The sequence below is a fragment of the Mustela nigripes genome, chromosome 8 (assembly GCF_022355385.1).
Source record: "Mustela nigripes isolate SB6536 chromosome 8, MUSNIG.SB6536, whole genome shotgun sequence".
Taxonomy (NCBI): Eukaryota; Metazoa; Chordata; class Mammalia; order Carnivora; family Mustelidae; genus Mustela; species Mustela nigripes.
The window spans coordinates 39,264,337-39,288,420 of record NC_081564.1 but is presented as its reverse complement, the minus strand read 5'-3'; the positions used below and the strand labels follow the sequence as shown (position 1 = coordinate 39,288,420).

The following is a 24,084-nucleotide window of genomic DNA, read 5'->3' as shown; positions in this document are numbered from 1 at the left end:
GCCCCGCAGCCGGGGAATGCGGAAGGGCCGCGGGAACTCGCCGTGCCGGGCGGGGGAGGAGGGCGGGCCGCGGGCCTGCAGCAGCACGCAAAGGGGGGATGCAGCTGCAGATCCCACAGGCCACAGAAGACAACTAAAGGCCAGGCTGTGTTCGCCGGCCCTAGCCCGGCTCCGCGGTCCACAGAGTGCGCTTCTCTCGGTCTTGAGCGAGAACACCTCTCGCATCCCCCCCGTCCCGAGTTGGATCCAGCCGCGCCTTCCGGTGCGCTTTCCGGTCCACCTCTCCAGGCAGGAAGTGCCGGCCGCCGCCACTGTCGCGCCGCAGCCCAGCCGTCGTCGCCGTCGCACCTCGTCTCGCGCAGGGCAGCCCGGGTTCTGGTGTCTGGCGGCGGTGAGTGGCACTTGCCCCCGCGCACGACACCCCTCGGGCCGCGTCCGTCCCACCTCCCTTCCGGTCTAGCGCCCGCCGCCGGACCCCGCCCCAAGGGGCCGGGGCGCAGGGGGCCGGGGACTGCGGGACCTGTCAGGTTGGGCGAGAAGGGTGGGCGAGAAGGTCTTGGCAGCAGCCCGGCCTCCGTCTGGAAGTTGAGAAGCCGGGCAGCGGCCGGGCAGATGAGGCCTGGCTGGGGAGACGCCCTGTCGGAAGAGGTGGCTGGGTCCCCAGCAGAGGGTAGACCAGCCCTTCCGTCACCCGGCTGACTTCACCCACCTGGTGCCTCCGACCTCCCGGAGGCTCCGCTGCCAGCGCCTTGCCCTCGCGGGCCCAGTCGACCGATGAAGGTGTTGAACACCTGCTCTGTGTCCCGACATGGTGCTAGGTGCTTTGGTGGGTAGGAGTCTACTGGTGCCTGCTTCTTGCCTTAGATGAAGTGTCCGAGGAAACTATTAGAGCACCTGTGTCGGGGTGCATGGTTGGTACAGGCTAAAATGTAAGGATTTCCGCAGGAGTTGTAACTCTCACTGTGTCTTGCATCTTGTAAAGATTTAGTTCGTTCGTGTTGATTGAAGAAAAGGACGAATAACAAAAGTCAAGAAAGATTTCCTGGAGAAAGAATTATGACCTTATTGAAGACCTTGGATTTAGCCCTAGGAGGTAGAACTTAAGTATTTCTGGCAGGATCTGTGGTGGGAGGTAACAAGACTAAAAGCTGAAAAAGTGGGAATTGTGTTGTGTGAGAAAGAGGCCGCGGGGGGATAGACTAGCTTGAATGGAACAAGAAATATAATGAATAATAGCTGGATATAAGGGTAGGTAGGTAAATAAGTGAGGCGTTTTTACAGATGTCCTGAAAACTTGACGGAGAAATAAGAGATTATGTAAGAGGCATTAGGCAGTCATTTTGGATTCTTTAGAAAGGGAGTAATATGAAGAAAGGGGGTGTTCAGAGGATTAGTTTGGCAGCCTTTGTTTAAGATGGATTTAGAATGGTCTTTTGATAAGAGAAGAATCATAACATTTTTGAATTCAAAAGAACTTTACAGATTATCTTGTGAAATAGATTATCTGTTTTATAGATTATCTTTAATTTTATAGTTGAGGAAACTGAAACCCAGAGAAGTGAGATAATTTGCCCAAGGTCACTTGAAGGATTCACATGTGCCGTCCATTTTCTCTGTAAGCATTAGGTGGACCCCGCTGGACCTCGTAACTAAGTGCACAGCTTTTTGTTTGTTCAGCTCTGTTGAAATGAAACAACTTTTATAATGGCTGGCTTGATATTCATTTATGCTTTCATGAGACTGAATTTGGACAGGATGAACTGAAACTTCTGAAGGATAGATCCCCAGGTGAAGGTCATTGTATTAGGAACTAAAAGAGCCTATAAATAGGGCGGGTTGTCCCTCCTTTCTAGGATTCAAAGACATCAGGTATCTGGGGATGAGTTTCATTGCCAGCACCTTTCGTATTTTCCTTATTCTGCATTTTAGCTGTGTGGTAACATTGCTTGGTACCCCCAACCAGCTATCCATGTTTTCATGATAGAGAATTTGAGCTGTCTATATATATAGGATATTAAGGGCCAGTGGTACAAGCTCTGGAGCTAGACTTCCTGATTACAGATACAAAATATAAACTCTATCATTTTCTAACTGTGTGGCTGTAGGCAAATTGTTTATTCTCTTTGCCCTAATTTTGAGAAATGGAGATCACAGCACCTATATCATTAATTCAGAGGGTTAAGTATGTTAATATATGTGAAATGCTTAGACCAAGAGCTAGCACATATTTAGCACTCAGTTATTGTCTGTTATCTGCGTTGTTTCCTCCAGATATGGAACAGGGGTTAGCTTGTAAGTTTTGTTGAGGATCTCTTGGGGAAGACTCCAGTAGAGTTAATGCTGAACTATGGATAGACCATAGAGAAAAGATTATTTTGGGAGTCAGATCCAGGATCTACCTTATATATGTATATGTATCTCAGTTTGTGATAGGAAGGAGGCATATGTATGTATTTGCTTTACTTATATTTATGGAGTACCTACTGAGTATAAGGCACTATTATACCATACAATCCAAGGTAAAAAGGTCACAAAAATGTGTAAGCAAATGACATGGCAAGAGAATATTACTAGGCAGTAAAAAAAAGAATAAACCACTGATAAAAGCAACAAGATAAATGAATCTCAGAAATATTATATTGAGTGAAAGAAGTCAGGAATAAAGAATATAATTCCATTTATAAGAATATCAAAGACAGGGGCGCTGGGTGGCTCAGTGGGTTAAAGCCTCTGCCTTGACCCCCCCCTCTGCCCAGGGTCCTGGGATCAAGCCCTGCATCCTGCTCTCTGCTCGGAGGGGGGCCTGCTTTCTCCTCTTTCTCTGCCTGTCTCTCTCTCTGCCTACTTGTTGTGATCTCTATCTGTCAAATGGATAAATAAAATCTTTTTTAAAAAAATGTCAAAGGCAGACAAAACTAATTTATAGTTAATAAATTTCTGATTTATAGGGGTGCCTGGGTGGCTGAAGTGGGTTAAAGCCTCTGCCTTTGGCTCAGGTCATGATCCCAGGGTCCTGGGATCGAGCCCCACATCAGGCTCTCTGCTCAGCGGGGAACCTGCTTCCTCCTCTCTCTCTGCCTGCCTCTCTGCCTACTTGTGATCTCCGTCTGTCAAATAAATAAATAAAATCTTTTCAAATGTTTTAAAAAATAAATTTCTGATTTATAGAAATCTGAGCAATGGTTGCCTATGGGAGAGGGTCATTGACTTGGGAAAGAACTTTCTGGAGTGATGTTAACATTTATAACTTCATTGGGATGGTGGTTACATGGGGGTTCACATTTATAAAAACTCATTTTTAAGATCTCTACATTTTACCATATATAAATTTCACTGCAATAAAACAAAATAATATATGGGAGTTCAGGGGATGGAAAGTTTATTGCCAGCTGGGATGATCATAAAACCTGTAATTTAAAAATGACAGCATTATAATGTATGTGGTAAATATTAAAATACATATACTATGAGGAAAGCTTAGCTGGTACCAAGAGGAAAGCTGTAAAAATTGTGTTTGGCTCTGTAAAAGAAATAATAGATATAATAATTTATTGAACTGATTACATACTGGCCTAAATATGCAGTATAAAAAAACAGTGATATGTCATTAAGTATATGAGGTTAATTTTGTGAACTGTTCTGGCTTGATTATATACTAAATTCTCCTTATGATTGCTGTTTTCAGACTGTTGCTCATATATCCAGTCATTTGATCCTCCTAATTAGCACTAACATTAGTCCTAACTACAATAATGACCATGGGAATCCATGAGAAATTTCTAAAGTTTCTGACAGACCATGCTGAGCATGAGAACTAAATCAGAAATGACCTTAACTTTTAGCAGAACCGCTCTGTGCTTTTTTGCATTCATTTACTGTTAGGCCTCACCTTGTGCCTCTATTTAGAAATTGGCCTTGCTAGAGGAGATCCCCTAAGCATCCTGGCCCTGGGCCTCCACTACCATTCTGCTGGAGCTTGGCTGGAACTTGAACTCTTCATCATGACTTTGCTCACAAAATCAGCTCCCCTTCCCTCTCCAGCTATCTCATTTTTGAAAGGAAGCTTTATGCTCCTGATTTTTCAACCAGCACCTGAGAAAGGTACTATAGTTCAAGTAGATCTTTGGAAAAAACTCCAATTAGGAAGCAGGAAGAACTAGCAAAATCAGCATAGGCATCAGAAGAATAGGATAGTGTTGATGGGAATGTTGAGGAAGTGGTGACTCTGTTGCAGTTCAAAGAGGCACCCACCTAAGGGGCACCTGGCTGGCTCAGTCAGAGCATGCGGCTCTTGATCTCAGGAGATCATGAGTTTGAGCCCCATGTTGGGGAAGAGATTACTTAAAAATAAATAAACTTTTAAAAAAAATAATTAAATAGTATGAGTAACTCTGGCCTAACATTTAAAAACCTATATGGAATGGTTATAAATTACTAGAAAAATCTTTTTAAAATGGTAAAAATGAGGGGTGCCTGGTTGGCTCAGTTGGTAGAGCATGCAAATCTTGGTCTCAGGATTGTAGGTTTGTGCCCCCTATTGGGTGTAGAGATGACTTTAAAAATTAATAAAATCTTTTTTAAAAAAGAAGAGCCCACAGACTTGGAGAATAGAAGGAATTAAAATTTTCTAACCTGGAATCAAAATTCCCTATCTAATACAAACTTGACTGTGGCCATAATTCTGAAATAAATCATTGTCCTATTTAAATATTAAAGAGGCCAAAGAAACACAGTGGCTTTACTTGTTTTCTAGTACTATATAACCAATTACCCCAAATTCAGTACCTTAAAAAAGCAATAAACAGTTTCCAAGGGTCTGGAATTCCAAGGCAGCTTAGCTAGTGGTTTTGAGTCTCGTGAGGTTGTAGTCTGGGTGTCACCTGAATTTGCAATCATTTGAAAGAAGAGCAGCATCCAAGATGGCTGACACACATGGCTTGCAAGTTGGTGTTGACTCCTGGCGGGGGGCCTCACTTCCCTGTACATGGACCTTTCCATAGGGCTCTCTGTAGGGCCCTTGTGTCCTGGTGCTGGCTTGCCCCAGATTGAGTAGTTTGAGGAAGAGCAAGGCAGAAGGTATATTACAAGATCACACACCATCATTTTTGCAATATCCTATTGGTTATGAAGAGTAGCAGAATATGCCACTCCAAAATAAGCTACTTTGGCATACAGATTGTTTTGAGCTGAAGGCAGTTGAAGAAACCGACAAAAGAAAAGCTCTCTGTCCTAGTTGCCTAAAAGCAGGACATAAATGTACAACGGTGTCCTTCCTCCCCTCCAAGAACAAAGATTACCCTCTGGAGACAACTTTAGACTTTTATCAGTGGAGAAAACCCTGACTTTAGTCTACATGGCAAGCCTTACCCTGTTTACTGTGCAACTTCTGCAACTAGCCTCTTCCCCTCACACATACTTCCCCCTTTGTCTTTAGCTGGAGATGATGTCTAAGCTGACTTCTAAGTTACATTTCAGAATAGGCTTTTGCCTGGGTATCTCCCATATATATACATGTTAGTAAATTTCTGTTTGTCTCTTGTGCCTCTATAATTACAGAAGTGTCAGCCAAGAAGTCAGAAGGGTAGAAGGAAAATTATTTTACCTCCCTACACAGGTCAGCCCTTTTCACTGTTGGATGGGATTGCACAAGGGCAACAGGGCCATCTTGGAGTTTGATACCATTGGAGCCAAGGAACAAGTTCAGATGCTCTTGGAGGCCAAGGAACAAGTTCAGAGCTCTCAGAGGCTCTCAGTCATAAACAAATTCCAGCTGTGACAGGAAGCTGTAGGGAGTAGTGGGAATTGCTTACTGAATACTCATTTATTACAGGAACAAGGGACAAGTGACCCCTTATACAGTTTTTCAAGATGTCTGAAATTTGTTTTTATTAAAGTAACTATTCAGCTTTTTAAAATGTTGGCAAACTAATTCAGTTACTTAAAAAGGCATTTTAGGGGCGCCAGGGTGGCTCAGTGGCTTAAAGCCTCTGTCTGTAGCTCAGGTCATGATCCCAGGGTCCTGGAATCGAGTCCCACTTTGGGCTCTGCTCAGCAGGGAGCCTGCTTCCTCCTCTCACTGTGCCTGACTCTCTGCCTCCTTGTGATCTATGTCTGTCAAATAAATAAATAAAATCTTTAAAAAAATAAAATAAAAAGGCATTTTAAAAAATCACCCCTGGGAAAATTAAATGAACCTCCCTGAAAATTGCATATAGTTGGTAGCTGCAGTTTGTGACTTCTGATCTGCTTCTTTTATTTTATAGATGAGGACAATGAGGCTTAGGAAAGCCAAAATGACCCAAGGTCATGTAACTTGTGAATGACAGAACTGGCATTAGTATCCAGGTCTCTAACATCTCCATTAAAACATAATGACCAAATTTTTAAAACTGAAGGGACTCAGTACATAAATAGTGCCTTCTAAATGGTTAATTTTCATTCTCAACCCTCCTGCATGGAATCACCCAATGCACTTTTTAAAATAGCAGTCACTGGGCCCCACCCATCATCACTCAGTTTGGGTTAGAGCAGACTAGGACCTAGGCATCAATTTTTTTAAACTTCCAAGATGATTCTAATGTGCAGCCAAGATTGAGACCAGAAGGTGAACTGCCGTGAGAGAATTTTTACTTGCCATATGGCGACAGCAACCAACTGACTTAAAACACTTAAAGGAAGAAGCCTCAAAGGAATGTCCTAGGTAGCTGCCAGAATATGCCCCATAAAGCCAATAAAGTCATATAGGCTGATGAAGTTCATAAGCAGTTTCTGTTATTAGTGATTATCGTGCCCATGGTTTGATTTATACATCAGTATTGCAAGTGTTTTGCAGACATGTAGATTATTATGTAAATACATTGACACCACAGCCACATATACCAGTATTCCTATATCCCCGCCCTTCTTGTAAACTCTGTGACCAGGACATAACCTTTAGTTCACACTATATGAGAAATTTACCAAAATAATGAAATAAAAATTTTGAGGAGGAAATGAGAAATTTTTACTGCTGTTGAGAGCTCTTGATTACATTATATGCTGGTCTGTATGCATTTTTTTCTGTAATTATAGTTTTATGGATAGGGTTGGATTATTGTTTTTTCTTTAACATGTATAGGTTAAACATTAATTTGACAGTCCAAGGTAAAAGTTTCAAGCCTTTATGATGTCAAACCAGGGCCATGACTGGTAGGAAATACTGTCACTTTAAATTAATCTAGATTACACAGTCCATTCCACTATGCAGTTCTATTCTGTACATTGGTTTCCCCAGTTATTGTCTGAATTTATTTGAAAACTCGAGGAATTGAATTCAAAGGAAAGTCACTGCTCAGAAATCATTGGGAGAGAGGAGGGGAGGGATGCCTGGGTGACTCAGTTAAGTGTTTTCTTTTCTTTTTTTTTTTTTTTTTTAAGATTTTTATTTATTTATTTGACAGACAGAGATCACAAGTAGACAGAGAGGCAGGCAGAGAGAGAGGAGGAAGCAGGCTCCCTGCTGAGCAGAGAGCCTGATACGGGACTCGATCCCAGGATCCTGGGATCATGACCTGAGCCGAAGGCAGAGGCTTTAACCCACTGAGCCACCCAGGCGCCCCCAGTTAAGTGTTTTCATCTTGATTTTGGCTCATGTCATGATTTCAGAGTTGTGAGATTGAGCCCCCCCACACGGGGCTCCCTGCTCAGGGAGGAATATGCTTGAAGTTCTCTCTCCTTCTCCCCCTACCTTCTTGCACACACTCTCTCTCTCTCTCAAATAAATAAATAAAATCTTTTTTTAAAAGGGTCAGTATTGAAAGTTTTTTTAAAAATTTTGTGGTAAGGGGCGCCTGGGTGGCTGAAGTGGGTTAAAGCCTCTGCCTTCAGCTCAGGTCATGACCCCAGGGTCCTGGGATGGAGCCCCACATCAGGCTTTCTGCTCAGCAGGGAGCCTGCTTCCCCCTCCCTCTCTCTCTCTACCTGCCTCTCTGCCTACTTGGGATCTCTGTCAAAAAAAAAAAAAAAAAAAATTGTGGTAAAATGATTAGAACATATAGTACAAAGTGAGTAATATAAAGGTAAAAATAACCTTTAATAAATGGGGTTTGGATCCCAGCTCTGCCACTAGGTGACCTTGGGAAAGTTTTTTAATAGCTTCGATCTTCAGTTTCTTCATATTTGTAAAGCAGGTATGTTAAGTTTAACGCACATAATGTGCCTAGCACATGAGTCACTCAGTAAATGGTATTGGAGCCCTAAGTTAAGTAAACCTTTAATTTTCTCGCTGGTCTTAAAGCATTTGGGGGCTGGAAAAATAGCAAGAACAGAAGTACACAAAGTAAGAAGCTGCATGGTTCCATACAAGCAGTGACAAGAAGTCATTCTAGTGTATGGAAAGGAGGACCTGGAAGACCATGCTTAAGAACTTAAACTTTCCACTATATGCAGTGGAGAGCCAAAGAAGATTTTTAAGAGAAAGGTAAGGTCATATTCATATGTTCGACACCACTGGCTGGAATGTAAAAGGCAGTTTAGAGGGATGAAAAAGCAAAAAGATATGTTATTTGGCTATAGAAATATTCTACACAGAAATAATGAAGACCCAGTTTAGGGTGGTGGGAGAGGAATGAGGAAGATGAGCAAGCCTGAGAAATATTCAAGAAACAAGGGTTGATTCACCAGGGAGAGGGAGGAGTTGGGAATGACTCTAGGTTTATGGCTTGGTGAATTGGTAAATGATGGTGTCATTAACTGAGAGAAGACAGAAAGCTAAGAAAATTTAGAAACAGGATGATAATGAATTCGGTGTTCAACACATTGATTATGAGTGTCTGTGGGGTGTCCAGATGGGTGCCTTTCACAAGCAATTGGGTATTAAGAGTCTGCAGCCAGGGGCGCCTGGGTGGCTCAGTGGTTTAAAGCCTCTGCCCTTGGCTCAGGTCATGATCCCAGGGTCCTGGGATCGAGCCCCACATCAGGCTCTCTGCTCAGTGGGGAGCCTGCTTCCTCCTCTCTCTCCCTGCCTGGCTCTCTTTCCTACTTGTAATCTCTATCTGTTAGATAAATAAATAAAATCTTTAAAAAAAAAAAAAAAAAGAGTCTGCAGCCCAAGGGAAAGGTCAGGCCTGAACATACAGACTTGGTAGTCATCATTGTTGTCAGACCAGTGAGAGTTGATGAGATCATTCAAGGAAAGCAGGATGGAAAGAATTTTAATAAGCCATGGACTGCTAGAATATTGGGAATCATGAAAATGTAGGTGAGTGAAGATAAAAGCCTAACAAGAAATGGAGGAGGACCAGTCATAGAAGTAGAACAGAGAAGAGTAAATTGGTATCATCAAGTAAAATGTAGCATTGTACATAAGCCAACCTTTCCAATATCACTAGGAGTCTCCCTTGTGGGGCATCTGGATGGCTTAGTCATTTAAGCGTCTGCCTTCAGCTCAGATCATGATTCTGGAGTCCTGGGATCAAGCCCCATGTCCGGCTTCCTGCTGCTTCTCCCTGTCCCTCTGCTTCTTGCCCCTGCTTGTGCTCTCTCTCTCGAAATAATTTTTTTTTCTTTTCTTTTTTTTAAAAAGTCTCCCTTGTTATAACGGAATGTCTTCAAGGTTGGGAAACTTGCTCTTTTCCATTTTGGACAGTTCATTTCTTTAATTTTTTTTTTTTTAGAATTTTTTTTTATTTTTTATTAACAGATAATGTATTATTAGCCCCAGGGGTACAGGTCTGTAATCATCAGGCTTACACACTTCGCACTTTACACACTCACCATAGCATATACCCTCCCCAATGTCCATAACCCAGCCACCCCATCCTTCCCAGCCCCCTCCCCTCCAGCACCCCCCAGTTTGTTTTGTGATATTAAGAGTCTCTTATGGTTTGTCTTGGACAGGTCACCAAGGCCAAGAGTTGTTAAGGCTCTGAAGAAAAGAGGCATAGGGGCACCTGGGTGGCTCAGTGGGTTAAAGCCTCTGCCTTCGGCTCAGGTCATGATCCCAGGGTCCTGGGATCGAGCCCCACATCGGGCTCTCTGCTCTGCAGGGAGCCTGCTTCCTCCTCTCTCTCTCCCTCTCTCTCTCTCTGCCTGCCTCTCTGCCTACTTGTGATCTCTGTCTGTCAAATAAATAAATAAAATCTTTAAAAAAAAAAAAAAAGAAAAAGAAAAGAGGCATAAAATGATGTCAAACACAGCAGAGTGATCCAAGGAGTTAGACTGGATTTGGCAGTTTGAAAGCAGTTGCAGTAGAGGGGAAAAAAAAGCCAGGTTGTGATGGGTTGAAAGTGAGTGGGAAGCAAGAAAGTAGAGAAAGCCAAGATCCTTATCTCAGATGGAAAGGGGAAAGAGGATGGTAGTTTCTTTTGAGGGGATAGTTCCTTTCAGATTGATTGCTTTGCTACAACTTTACCTCACTTTTCAGCTGATACGTGTGTATGTGTATAGCATATAGGTATCTTATATATATATATATAAATGTGTATTGTCTTAAAGTGAAGTACAGGGAGAAAAACTTTTTTAGAAGAAATTATGCTGTTATTACATTGAGCTTATGACCTGTTCTGTAATCTGTTTTGATTAGGGCCGTTGATGAATTGCCCTTGATTGTTTGTCACCTTCCTTCCCTGTTGCCTTCACTTTTGGGGTCAGACTTGCCTTACCATCTAGTGACATTTCTGGCCTTACTGGTTACCTCCCGTTCTCTCACAGAAATTGCTCCTAATAAAAACCTTTGCATATTTAATCCCTTCTTGGCATTAGCTTCTTGGAGAACCCCAACCAAGCTTCAGAAATGTTTCAATACTATAGACTTTTGGGGTAGCTGTAGGGTTAGCATGACACAATTGTCTATTTTTAATAAAAATAAAAATTTATTCTGGGATGTTTTTCTAAATGAGTCTACTACAAATATAATTTGTAGATATTGAGAGAACTAGTACTTGCCTTCAGATTTACTGTCTTTTGTACATATTATATCTTAAATAGAATCAGAATTTTTAGCACAAAAAAGTTGTAATCACTAGTTTTGGAATAGGAAGAAGAATTAAAGCATAGACAAGTGCCTTGCTGGTGGACCACATTCTGTCTCTGATTTAACCTTCAATATAACTAAACTCAAACTGTTACAGGACAGAGGAGAAAACTAACACTTACATGGGGTAGAGAAGGTGTTGGAATATGAACTTTTTGTTTAGAATAAGAATTCTAAGGCTGGTGTACTTCAAACTTGCACCACTAAGCCAAGCTTCAGAATACCCAGGGTTGGGGTTGGGGTGGAGGGTGGTTTTTTGTTTGTTTGTTTGTTTGTTTGTTTGTTTTGGGTTTTTTTTTTTAATTGAAGAAAGAGAAGTAAACAGTGTAGATTAAAAGCCCAAGACTAGGGTGCCTGGTTGGCCCAGTTGGTAGAGCATGCAGCTCTTGATCTCGGGGTTGTGAGTTCCAGCCCCATGTAGGGTATAGAGTTTACTTTAAAAAAAAAAAAAAGAGAGAGAGAGAGAAAGAAAGAAAAGAAAAGAAAATTCAACACTAAAAGTCCTAGAGACCAAAGTCCAAAATTGCCTTGGTCAGCCACTGCCCAGCCATTCATTTACTTTCATACTATGGGGCTGCAGAGTGAAACAACAGTTCCCAAGACCACCCTCATTTCTTTCTTTCTTTCTTTCTTTTTAAAGATGTTGTTTATTTATTTATTTGACAGACAGAGATCACAAGTAGGCAGAGAGGCAGGCAGAGAGAGAGGAGGAAGCAGGCTCCCCGCTGAGCAGAGAGCGGGATGCGGGACTCGATCCCAGGACCCTGGGATCATGACCTGAGCAGAAGGCAGAGGCTTAACCCACTGAGCCACCCAGGCGCCCCTTCCACCCTCGTTTCTGATGCCAATCGCAAGTTTGGGCCCCCAAAGACAACCCTCAGGTTTGATAATTTTGCTAGAATTCACAGAATTCATTGAAAGCTGTTATATCCTTGGTTATGGTTTATTGCAGTAAAAGGATTCAGATTAAAATCAGCCAAGGAAAGAGATGTGTGGTGCAGAGTCCAGGAGTGTTCCAAATGCAGAGCTCCAGTTGTCCTCTTCCAGGGACAGTGTTACTCCTCCTGGCAACAAGATGTGACAGTATACATGGAGTATTGTTAACTAGGAAAGCTCACTTGATCCTTGATAGCCATAGTTTTTACTGGGGCTCCACCACGTAGATACTATTAGCTACTCTGTGGCTGACCTTAGTCTCTAGCCCCTTGGGAGGTCAAATTGGTAACATGACCCATAACCCCCATAATAAATTACATTGTTAGATTGTCTGATGTGACCCAAGACCCCAGATATAGGCAGGACACTCCACAGGCTTAGAGATTACCTCCCAGAAGCAGAGAGGACAAAGGCCAAGACTCTCTTTGGGCAAAATTGTTTACTACATAGGGCCATTGGTTTTATATTTTAACCTAGATAATACCTATCTCATAGGGCAGTTATGAAGACATTGGATGGAAAAATTGATCTGGTCTTTCTGGGTTTTCCAAGCTAGTAGCTAGTAATGGTGGAGCTGAGATTTGAATTTAGGACTTTCTAATTCCAAAGTTGACAGTATTTTTGCATTGTGTTTATTTAAAACTGCAAATAAAAAATGGAATGAAATGTGTTCATGCTATTTGACATTTACTTTTTTTTTTTTTTTTTAAAGTAGGCTCCATGCCCAGTGTGGAGCCCAACATGGGGCTTGAACTCACAACCCTGAGATCAAAGATCTGAGCTGAGATCAAGAGTAGGACTTGTAACTGGCTGAGCCACCCAGGCACCTCCTATTTGACATCTAAATTATTGGTGGCTTTCATCAGAGTATTGGAAGCTACCATTGGCACCATATTATAGAGAATTGAGGAGTGACTGGAAAGATGAGAAAATGGAGACAGTTGAGAGTATCAGAATGCTATTCTAAACATTTTGTCAAAGGAAAGGGGAAATGAGGATGAAGCTAGAAGGGATGCACGATTAAAGAGTAGGTTTGGGGTGCATGGCTGACTTCGGTTAATAGAGCATGTGACTTGATCTTGGGGTCCTGAGTTCAAGCACCATGTGAGTTCAAGCCCCATGTCAGGTATAGAGATCATTAAGAAAAAAAAAAAAAGTAGGCTTTAATCATTTTTTTAAGATGAGAGCCTTTTGAACATGTACCATACAGTGACTATACTAGTTCCTTTGTGAATGTTTTCTCATTTAAGTCTCACTGGCATTGAAATAGAGGCTGTTTTGCTGTAAAACTGAGGGTTGTGTGAGGTTCCCTGGTTTTCCTACTGTGTTTTGAAAAACCAAGGCTTAGAGAGGTTATGCAATACTGGTAAAAAATGGAGTAAAAAGAGTACCTATTGCAGTGGATTATTAGGAGGATCCAATAGGATGATCCTTGTAAAAAGTTAAATGAAATATCAACTTTGGAGTCTTTCTCTTTAGGAAGCCCCAAATCCTCGTAACACTACTTGGCACATAGTAAGCTACTCAATAAATGCTAGCTATTGCTGTGTATTTTTAAATTAATTTCCACTTAAAAAAAATGAGTCTCATGAAATTTGGAGGCAAGCTATTAAATGATTTCTATTCTGCTTCTTAAATTTTTCAAAACTGCTTTTTCCTAACCATTTAATTGTGATATTGGAAATAAAAATGAAATGTATTCCTACACAATTGAAGTAATAATTCTACATTAAGAAATTTTTACTCACTAACTTGAGGTGTTACAGGTTCTTTTTTTGTTTTGTTTTATGTGTAATGCATTCTTTTTTGCTTCATGTTTTTTCTTTTTAACTCTAGAATTAAACAGCCACCATGTCGAGCAAAAAGGCAAAGACTAAGACCACTAAGAAGCGCCCCCAGCGCGCAACATCCAATGTATTCGCCATGTTTGACCAGTCACAGATTCAGGAGTTCAAAGAGGCCTTCAACATGATTGATCAGAACAGAGATGGTTTCATTGACAAGGAGGATTTGCATGATATGCTTGCTTCTCTAGGTAGGCTTTTATATTCTTAATATGCCCACCTCCCAAAAATAATATTTCAGTGTTTTTTGAATTATTTTTTTGTGTGATGTGTAAGTTTTCTCTCCTTATCTCAAAGGCCTAGTGAGAGATGTCTAAGTAGGAAGTGCCAAGTTGGGGCTGACCAGTCACAAGAGGATTTTATTTATAATTTTCTTACAATTAAGGTAAAGAAAATATAAAGATAAAAGATTTAAAGCAAACAAACTGCCCCTTTGTTATTCTGGTTATATGGGTGTTAATTTATTATTCCTTGTATGATTTTGTTCTTGTTTGGTATAATCTTAAAAAGAAGGATGAGAAGGAAGGGTCTTCCACGTTCTGCCCCAAGTCAGCAGCGATTTTACAGCTGGAAATGGTGAGCCTCCCAGTTCTCTGTAGACTTGCTGGGAAAGAAGGGGTGCAGGTCAGGGATAGCCTATAGTTAGGCTCTGCTCTCTGCTTGTTCTTGACTATTAGCCAAAAAGGACAGTTCAGAGGTGAGAGGGCAAAGAGAGAGGTTGTTATTCTTCTCTGCTTAGTAACCAGAACACAGTTTTGTTCCTCTATTTTATTTCTTTTTTCTAACATATTATTTTGAAAACTTTTAAGCCTGCAAAAAGTTGAAAGAACAGTGTGATGGAAATGCATACATTTTTACCTAGATGCACCAATTTTTAACATTTTACATTTTCTTAATTCAGAGTGAGAGTAAAATCAAGATATTGAACTAAGTTATTAACTTGGAGGTGGGTTGGACCCTAGTGTTTTAACTTAAGTGTCCTCTTTTGGGGCAGGTCACTAATGAAAAAGGTGGTGGAGTAAAACTGAAGGACTTAGTTGTATTACAAATACTGAACACTCAGGGCACCTGGGTGGGTCAGTTGGTTAAGTATCCGCCCAGGTCTTGATCTCAGGGTCTGGGGATTGAGCCTCATATTAGGCTCCTTGGTCAGCGGAGAGCCTGCTTCTCCCTCTTCCCCATCTTCCCCATCCCTACTCATTCTCTCTCTTTCTCAGAAAAATAAAATCTTCAAAAAAAAAAAAAAGTGAACACTCAAGCCTGTACCCTGCTCATAGTAGATGCTCTATTTTTGTTGGGTGAATGAGGGATAGTAGAGGAAGAGACTGACTTTGGGGTCTTCCATTTTGGGGAACCCATGCTTTTTAAAGATATGTATTCATTTACCTTTCAAATCAACAAATTATATCGGATGCCCTGAATTGGGCCCATAGGTGCTTAACCTAAACCAATTCATTTTAAGTCCCTGCATCTTTTCAGTACCCAGATTTTCTTGACACCTTTAGTTTAGACATTTTCCCCCCAAAACTATGGCTATAGAGTTGGATTAAATATGAAGGTAGAAAAGTGGATATTTTTTAGTTCCTTTCGCTTATTCAGTGAATCTTGAAACTAATTTTAGCCTCATTTTTATATTTTTATGTTGAACAGGTATAATGAGTGAGACAGGTAATATACAGTAAGACAGGTACCTACTTGGCATTTAAATTTCACTCAAATTCCCAGGAGGAAAACTACATATAAAGCATAATTCTTGATTTGACTGTCATTAGCACTTAGCTAGATGTAACATTCAGATGCTTCCTCAGATATGAATGTCTAACTTAAGATGTACTTTTCCTGGAGAATCATTACAAACTTAATGTTGGAAGGGGCTTTTCAGATACCAAGTTTAACCAGTCCATTTTACAAATTTAAAAAAAAAAAAGTAAATCCTAGACAGCTGCCACCTTTCCTCAGGTCACACAGTCAGTGGCAGAACTGGGATTCAAACTCACTATTCAAGACCTTCTATTCAGAGCTGCTTTTCCTACACCTTGGGAGCCTCAAAAATGCCTGGACCAAGAGAAGCGCTTTGTTGTTCCCGCCAAGACTGGCCAGTCCAGGGGACTTTCTCCTGACCTCACAGAGAGGGTCACAGGACTCTCCCTCCATAGGGAGAATTGGTCTCCGTTGAAACTGAGGTGAAGATTTCCCATTATGAGCAATACTAAACTAGTTTCACCATATGAGTAAATGATGTCTGGCAACTGACTAATAGATAACATTGTTCAAAGTGAGCTCTCGGTTCTAAACCAACCTAATAGTTTTGGCTTAAATGACCAGCTTACTAAATAAAATTTTTGACACATACCAGTTATGGGCAACTGTGCCACAATTGGAAATACAAATATTTCAATTTTTTAAGCAACGGGCTTCGAAGTGCCATGATGGACTTTTAACATTATTGACATTCAAGATGCAGAAATGTGTCATTACCTGTGTCATTTCAGGTGCCTGTATTTGGGGGGCTATTTTTGTTTGTTTGTTTATTTGTGAGAGAGAGCATGAGCTCGGGGGAGAGGCAGAAGGGGAGGGAGAAGCAGGCTCTCCACTGAACAGGGTCCTAATGTGGGGCTTGATCCCGGACCCCAAGATTATGACCTGAGCCAGAGGCAGACGCTTAACTGACCGAGCCACTCCAGGTGTCCCTCAGGTACCTGTTTTTGATGAAAATAGTGAAAGAAAGCTTGCCGAAAGTATCGTGAATGAAAAACATTCAACCTGTGCCCACAATACATTTTTATAATGATATAGCAAAGATTTTTTACATTGTTATAAACTGTCTTTTTAAAACGTTCTTAATGCAAGTTAATTGAAAAAATAGTTCCATGTGATGATGATGTAATTTAAAAATATACTGGGGAGCAAGGCAGTAGCAAAATAATTATGTATTGAAATTAGTTCTTTGTCCTTCAACATTAAAATGTGAAATCTTCTAGGGAAGAATCCAACCGATGCATACCTTGAGGCCATGATGAATGAGGCTCCAGGGCCCATAAATTTTACCATGTTCCTCACGATGTTTGGTGAGAAGTTAAATGGCACAGATCCAGAAGATGTCATCAGAAACGCTTTTGCATGCTTTGATGAAGAAGCAACTGGTGAGTGCTCTTTTTTTGTTCATGCCCACCCTCATTCCAAACTATATGAAACACTTTTTAGGAAATGAAAAAAATGAGTAAAATATAACTTTTTTTTAAAGATTTTATTTATTTATTTTGAGAGAGAATGAGTGAGAGAGAGTATGAGAGAAGAGAAGGTCAGAGGGAAAAGTAGACTTCCCAAGGATCTGGGAGCCTAATGCAGGACTCGATCCCGGAAGTCCTGGATCATGACCTGAGCCGAAGGCAGTTGCTCAACCAACTGAGCCACCCAGGCATAGTTTATTCATTTTTTTTAAATAAAACTTTAAAAAAAATGAATAAACTACCATTTATAATAGTATAATATGACCACGAATGGGAGTCACGGGCATATAGGTCATAAAGCTGCCCAGTTTATGATATTAATCTTTGAATTTGGTTTGGAGCTGCCTGAAAGCCACATGGGGAATTGTCTGTTAAATAGTATTTTTTTAGACAATGAAAACAACTTCTTTAAGTGACTGTAAATCTCACTAAAAAGTATAATTAAGTTACTTGAACAGTTAAAATCTTTTTTTTTTCTCATTTTAAAGAGTATAAAGCCTTGCTATTCACATTTCTTACTCCTCTCATTTCCCCTTTTCTTCTCTCTTAACCCTCTCCTCAGCCACCTGCACACTTCCTCAGATACACCTGGCACCCTCCTTCCTACTTCCTGTCTCTACCTGTCACAACTGCACTGTCCCTCATGCACATTTGGTCTTTTTTCTGGGCAGCTGTCTACATCTCTGAAATACAGAGGGTTTTCTTTTTCCTCCTCTAGAAAACACTTGCTTCAAATTAATTTTGTAAGCATTATAAGGTATTAACTGTGCTTTTACAATGAAAGAACTCTAGGGGCGCCTGGGTTAAGCTTGGTTAAACTTCCGACTCTTGGTTTCAACTCAGGTCATGATCTCAGGGTCCCGAGATTCAGCCCCATGTTGGGTTCTGTGCTTGATGCAGAGTCTGCTTGAGATTTGCTCCCTCTTCCTCTGCCCGTCCCCTGCTCATACTCTCTCTCAAATAAATAATTTTTTTTTTTAATTCTGAAATGAAAGAACTCAAAATTAATAGGCAAACATAATGAAATAGTTACATACTGCCTTAGCGTACTAATTTACTTTGTTCATGTAAATGTGGATATTCTGAAGTATTTTGCAACACTGACCTAGTTTAGAAATGAACCATTAAAGTGCCAGGAAGTATTCGTGACTCCTTCTGTCTCCTGCCTGCCAGGCACCATCCAGGAAGATTACCTGAGAGAGCTGCTGACAACCATGGGAGATCGGTTTACAGACGAGGAGGTGGATGAGCTGTACAGAGAAGCACCTATCGACAAAAAGGGAAATTTCAATTATATCGAATTCACGCGCATCCTTAAACATGGAGCAAAAGACAAAGATGATTGAAAGAACTTTAGCTAAAACCTTCCAATTGCTTTGTCTTACTCCATTTTATTTCCTAGACACTTTCCCCCACCCTCATAGAGACCTGTTGCATGCAACTTAGTTTCACGGCTTGGCCTCTTTTTTTGATGTATTTATTCTAGACCTTTCTGCCACTTAGCACTTGTATAATCAAACTGCAAATGGGGTTGAGGTTGTAAATTGTGCTGAAAAAGAGATTGCGAATAAAAATCAACAAATGTGAAAGCCCAGGAAAATATATCCGGTATTTCTGGTTTTGCTGGATTTTTACATTTTTATATAATAAAAACATTATTTTGAAATAAAGATTATGCTGACTCAAATGAAATATAATAGAAAGTTAAACAAGTGGTAATTGGGGGTAGTCTTTTTTTTTCTTTCTTCAGATTTTCAACTTCACATTCAAATTTCATGGTAAAGCTGATTTTTCACTTAATGTGAGACAGTGTTCTTCAGAACTTCTAAGTACAAATTAACATTATGCAGTAAAAACTACTTATTGCCTTTCTTTTTTTCATACTTACAGTAAGTCAGATGTTTAAACTATTGGATGATATATAGGATATGTCTGAGAAAACGTTTAACGTTTTATGGATCTTAGAGCCTAAGAAGGTGAGGCAAAATTCTGAAGAAAAGAATAGTTATTACTAACATTTACTGTATATAAAGCACCACATGTGGGTGATTTTTTTCACTGAATCTTCCCAGTGACCTTGTGAGACAGATATTTGTTATTTCTGTGTTTCAGGTGGGGGTACTGAGCTCTGCAGAATTGAGTGATTGAGTCACTAGAGTAAGTAAGAGGATTACAACCTGGGGGCCTGACTCCAGAGCTTATAGTCCTGGAACCCTCTGCTCTCTGTGAAAAGCCCCAAACGCCTAAAAGGTCAAGACATTTCCTTTACACTCTAACATGATTTTGCAGTCATTGAAATTTGAATTAATTTGTGGAAATTGGTTATTTGAACAGAATTTCAGAGAAGTATCACGTTAAAAAATAGAAGACAAACGATTTTAAGCAAGATTATGTGTGAAGGGTGTTCGTGTGGTGTATAGACTATAGGCTATAGCAAGGACTAGAAAACAGACGTGGCTGTTTCAGAGCTCATTGAAAATCCTCAAGGCCATGCCATGTGCAAAGTTAGAGAGGAAAACCTAGAAAAGGAAAAAAATTAAAATTTTCCCAGTCTTGTTCAACTATCTATTCCCTCTCTTAAAAGTGTTGTATTGGTATTTTATCTGCTGCAAATGAATGCATTTTCATATCATTTAATATTTGTACCTTAGAGCTTGGTATGGTAGGCAAATCCTGGCCACATATTGCCACTTAATATTTGAGGGGTTCCTTTTCATCATCTTTAAAATGAGAGAGCAGTTTCATTGTCACGGTCTAGTAGAGTGCTCTCACTTCAGAAGATCTTTCACCTTTATTATCAAATCCTCACAGCACACAAGGTAGGTAGGGCAAGTGTTATTCCTGCTTTTTTAGTGAGATCTAAAGCAACTGTCCAAGCTTCAAGTCACCACGCAGCGTCACACCAGGTGGAGGATCGCTGAATGTCATTAAGGAAAGGGGAAAAATCTACCGTGACAGTCTTGACCGTCATTAAACCAAGACTGATCAGCCACTTGATCTATGCTAGGCACTGTTGTAAGCGTTGGGGATAACCGGGAGGCAGGACAGACATGCTGCCTGCCCTCCTGGAGTTCACATTCTCTGGTGAGAGGCAGGTCAGGGAGCCATAAATATGACACAAGTACTGTAGGACAAAGAATAGAGCAAGAGTGGCAGAGGGCCTCTGAGACGTGACATTAAGCAGAGAACTGCATGACAAGAAGAGGTCACTTTTCCTTCCACGAGGCAGGAGCATGGGGAGAGCGTTGGACAAAGACATAGGATGGTATTTACTGCTTAGTTTAAGTGTGGGATCCTAGGGTTTGGGGAGGGAAGAAGGATGAGTTTGGGTTTTGGAAACTTAACCTTGCCATTGTGTATAAAAAGGAGGGGCAAGATGAGAAGCAAGAAGGCTTCCAGTTAGGAGAATATCACTGTCGTCCAGGTTAGAGGCAAGGGTGGCTCGGACTCTAGAAATAGTAGAGGAGGTAGCTAGAAAAAGCCTCTCCCTATCTCTTTCCTCTGCCCCAACCCTGCCTGACTGCTGTCTGTCGGACATGCTTCCAGCTGCTATCAGTTTGATTTATTCTGTTGCTCCGCTTAAGGGCAGATTTAAAAGACTGGAAGGGAAGAAATTTTCAAGATTATAAAAAATGCAGTTGTTTCTAATATCTTACGTTGACCTGACCTATCCCCTTCTGTTTTGACTATAGGATCTCTAAAGAGAGTTGCGGGATCCAGTACTGTAAGGCACCTGAGTTAGGACCATGTTCCTTTCTGGTGTTCAGTAAGTGCTGGTGATGATGGTGAAAACTCTAGTAGCTTTCCCTTTTTTGAGAACCACATAGTGATGACCTCAAGTTGACAGTTCATCTTTTGGGTATCACACTGGGATGTGTGGTTCAATCTCATAGTTAAAACTGTACTACTGAATATTTACTATGTACTAAGCGTGTTAACCCACCGCCCTTTGAGGTGGGTATTTTTATTACACCTGTTCTACAAATGAAGCACTGAGGAGCAGAGAGGTGACTTACAAGGTTACACAGCTGGGAGGCAATGCAGCTGTACCTTGAGTTCAGCCAGTCTAGTTCCAGAACCTGCCCTCCCAGGAAAATGATTATTGGAAATAACACTATTAGTTTCTTACCATCAGAAAGAAGTTCCAAAACTCTGGCAGGTGGACAAGGTAGGTATTGTTAACCCATTTTACAGTTAAGAATACTGAGTTGCAGACTTTCCCTGACTTGCTCAGCTTGATATAACTAGACAGTGTCTGAACCAAGACTAGCTTTCAAGCTTTTTAAGAGCTACAGGGCTTCTCATTGAACCTGTAGTTTCCTAATTAAATAATATCTGTAGCCTAACCAAAGTTGTTTCTAATTTGTAAATTTATGTATACTCTATATCATATATATGAAAACCATTAATATTTATAAAAAATTATATTTAATTATACATCTAATGGATTATCTTTTCTAATAAAATAATTGCATAGAACTAAATTTTTAAAATTCAGCAATCCATATGTGAATAAATAGTGAATAAATTTCCTTGACTGTAAATTGACTTTTTAAAAAATATTTTAGGGGCACCTAGGAGGCTCATTGGGTTAAGCCTCTGCCTTCTGCTCAGGTCATGATCTCAGGGTTCTGGGATTGAGCCCAGCATCTTGGGATCTCTGCTCAGCAGGGAGCCTGCTGACCCCTCTCTCTGCCTGCCTACTTGTGAACTCTGTCTGTCAAATAAATAAATATAATCTTCTAAAAAAATTTTAATGTTTTTGAAAACAGGATGTTTTATTATCTATATATAATATTATTTATCCTGAAAAATAATTGTATCAGTATTGCCATTCAAAACCAGTAAATCTTAAAAGAAAGTCTTTGAAATACAAACATAAACTACTGAAAAATCTTGTATGAATAGGCTCTGTGAATATATCATGGGGAAATATGAATGAGAATGTGAAAATTTATCACATTGAAATTCTGAGAAAAGTTCTTGAACAGAAAAATGCTGAGGATCACAGATTGCATACATCACCTTTTGTTATATACAATTTTAGAGACAATAATCAAAAGTGTCACTAGATGGCACTATTATTCTTGGTGCAGTCCTGACAGTCCTTAATGAACTTGAGTGATAAGGCAAAAGGATAAATATGTAGAATATTAGTCCCAGCAATGCTGTGACATTATCAAAATTGCTTCTTAAAGGGAAAGAATCAATTTAAAAAGTCTATTGCAGTGAAATTCATACTATTTTGTGAACCCCCAAATTCAGGGAGCAATCTCTCAGACTCCTTTTTACAAGGTTGTATCATTCGTTCACTCATCCATTCAATCAATGAATCAATCATTCATTCACTTACAAATACTTATTGACTGTCTGGAAGATGCCAAGACCTCAGCAACGCTCTCGTTATTTTCACACTGAAGTAAGGAATTTTGATGGAAGTAAGATTATGGCCTTTGCTCTCATAAGCCCGGAGACCTCCATTTATTGACAGGGTCCTCTTGTGCAAGTCAGTATTATCATTATCACTTCTGTTTTAGAGATGAGAAGACCAAGGCACAGAGCCAGTGGATGGGTATGAAAATACTTTGTAAAATCATGTTCTATGGATGAATATTACTACTGCTTGAAGAATGTTGAGAGCCATTTCTATTAGTAGTTCTATATAATATACTCTATTAAGTCACACAGCTAAGCTTACTAAATAAGATCAGCCCCAACACAAATGACCACAAGACAGCTTCTTAGTGTTCCCTGCCTCAACCTCTTAAAAATACCATCAGAGGGGCACCTGGGTGGCTCAGCCGTTAAGTGTCAGCCTTTGGCTCTCAGGTCACGATCCCATGGTCCTGGCCCAGCATCAGGCTCCCCGATAAGCGGGAAGCCTGCTTCTTCCTCTCCAACTCCCCCTGCTTGTGTTCCCTTTCTCTCTCTCTCTGTCTCTCTCTCTGTCAAATAAATAAATAAAATCTTTAAAAAAAAAAAAAAAAAGAAAGAAAGAAAAGAAAATACCATCAGAACCAAAAATGAAGTTAATAGATCTGAAGTGTTTTGGCAGAAGGATACCAGGAGTATGTTGGGTGTGTATGAACGGGTGTGTGTAAGAATAAATATTGTTTCAACAGGTCTTGCAGGAAGGCAGCCTAATCTTTTATTGGTCTCGCTTATGCTGCAATTGATTTTGCTCCCAGTGTACAATCCTGCCTTTCAGACACCCATTCTGAATGAACATGATGACAAAGCATATTTCCTCATGGACGTTGCTAACCAGCACAGCAAAACTGAATGTGAATACTTGATTCACGTTTTGTAATAATCTGAATGGAAATTAACAATGGCTCATGTTAGGAGGTTATGCTCATTGTACTTTTTCTCAAGTTATCTTCTTAAGTGTGACCTATTTATTCGGTTCTTAATTACTGAAGTGGACATTATGTCTGAGTGCTGTGAATAACATAGAGATTCTGAACCTACTTTCTGGAAGTGTCTGACAGCTTAGCTCTCTGGATGCCTGTAATAAAGGTTAGTTCTCTCCCTTTCCCAGAACCCCAAACACAGCTGTTCTCTGTGGCTGTGCTGGGACTACAGCTGATGGCCTAACAGCTCACCAAAGAGGTCAAAGATGGTTTTTATAAAATGCTCTAACAATGATGCTTATTTTCCCAGCACTCCCATTGTTTGCTTTCAAACCAGGAAACAATGGTAACTAAGAGCTCAGGCAAACAGGTGGCTCAAGTCAGTTAAGTGGCTGCTTTCAGCTCAAGTCATGATCTCAAGGGCCTGGAATCAAGCCCTACCTCAGGCTCCCCACTTAGCGGGGATCCTGCTTCTCTGTCTCCCTCTGCCTGCTTGTGTGCTCTCTTTCTCTCTCTAAAACAAGGTTTAAGACCTTAATTTAAAAAGTTGATGGGGCGCCTGGGAGGCTCAGTGGGTTAAGCCGCTGCCTTCGGCTCAGGTCATGATCTCAGGGTCCTGGGATCGAGTCCCGCATCGGGCTCTCTGCTCGGCAGGGAGCCTGCTTCCTCCTCTCTCTCTCTCTGCCTGCCTCTCTGCTTACTTGTGATCT

The 24,084-nt window shown here is 40.6% G+C and overlaps 1 protein-coding gene across 1 annotated transcript; it reads left to right on the top strand.

The window, feature by feature from the left end:
- The first annotated feature begins 278 nt into the window (after positions 1–278).
- On the top strand, positions 279–18,623 carry LOC132023505 (myosin regulatory light chain 12B). Its single transcript, XM_059409290.1, has 4 exons — positions 279–391; positions 13,784–13,982; positions 16,773–16,934; positions 18,195–18,623. The coding sequence occupies exons 2-4, from the start codon at positions 13,799–13,801 to the stop codon at positions 18,365–18,367; spliced, it is 519 nt and encodes a 172-aa protein (XP_059265273.1). The 5' UTR covers positions 279–391; positions 13,784–13,798; the 3' UTR covers positions 18,368–18,623.
- The last annotated feature ends 5,461 nt before the right edge of the window (positions 18,624–24,084 follow it).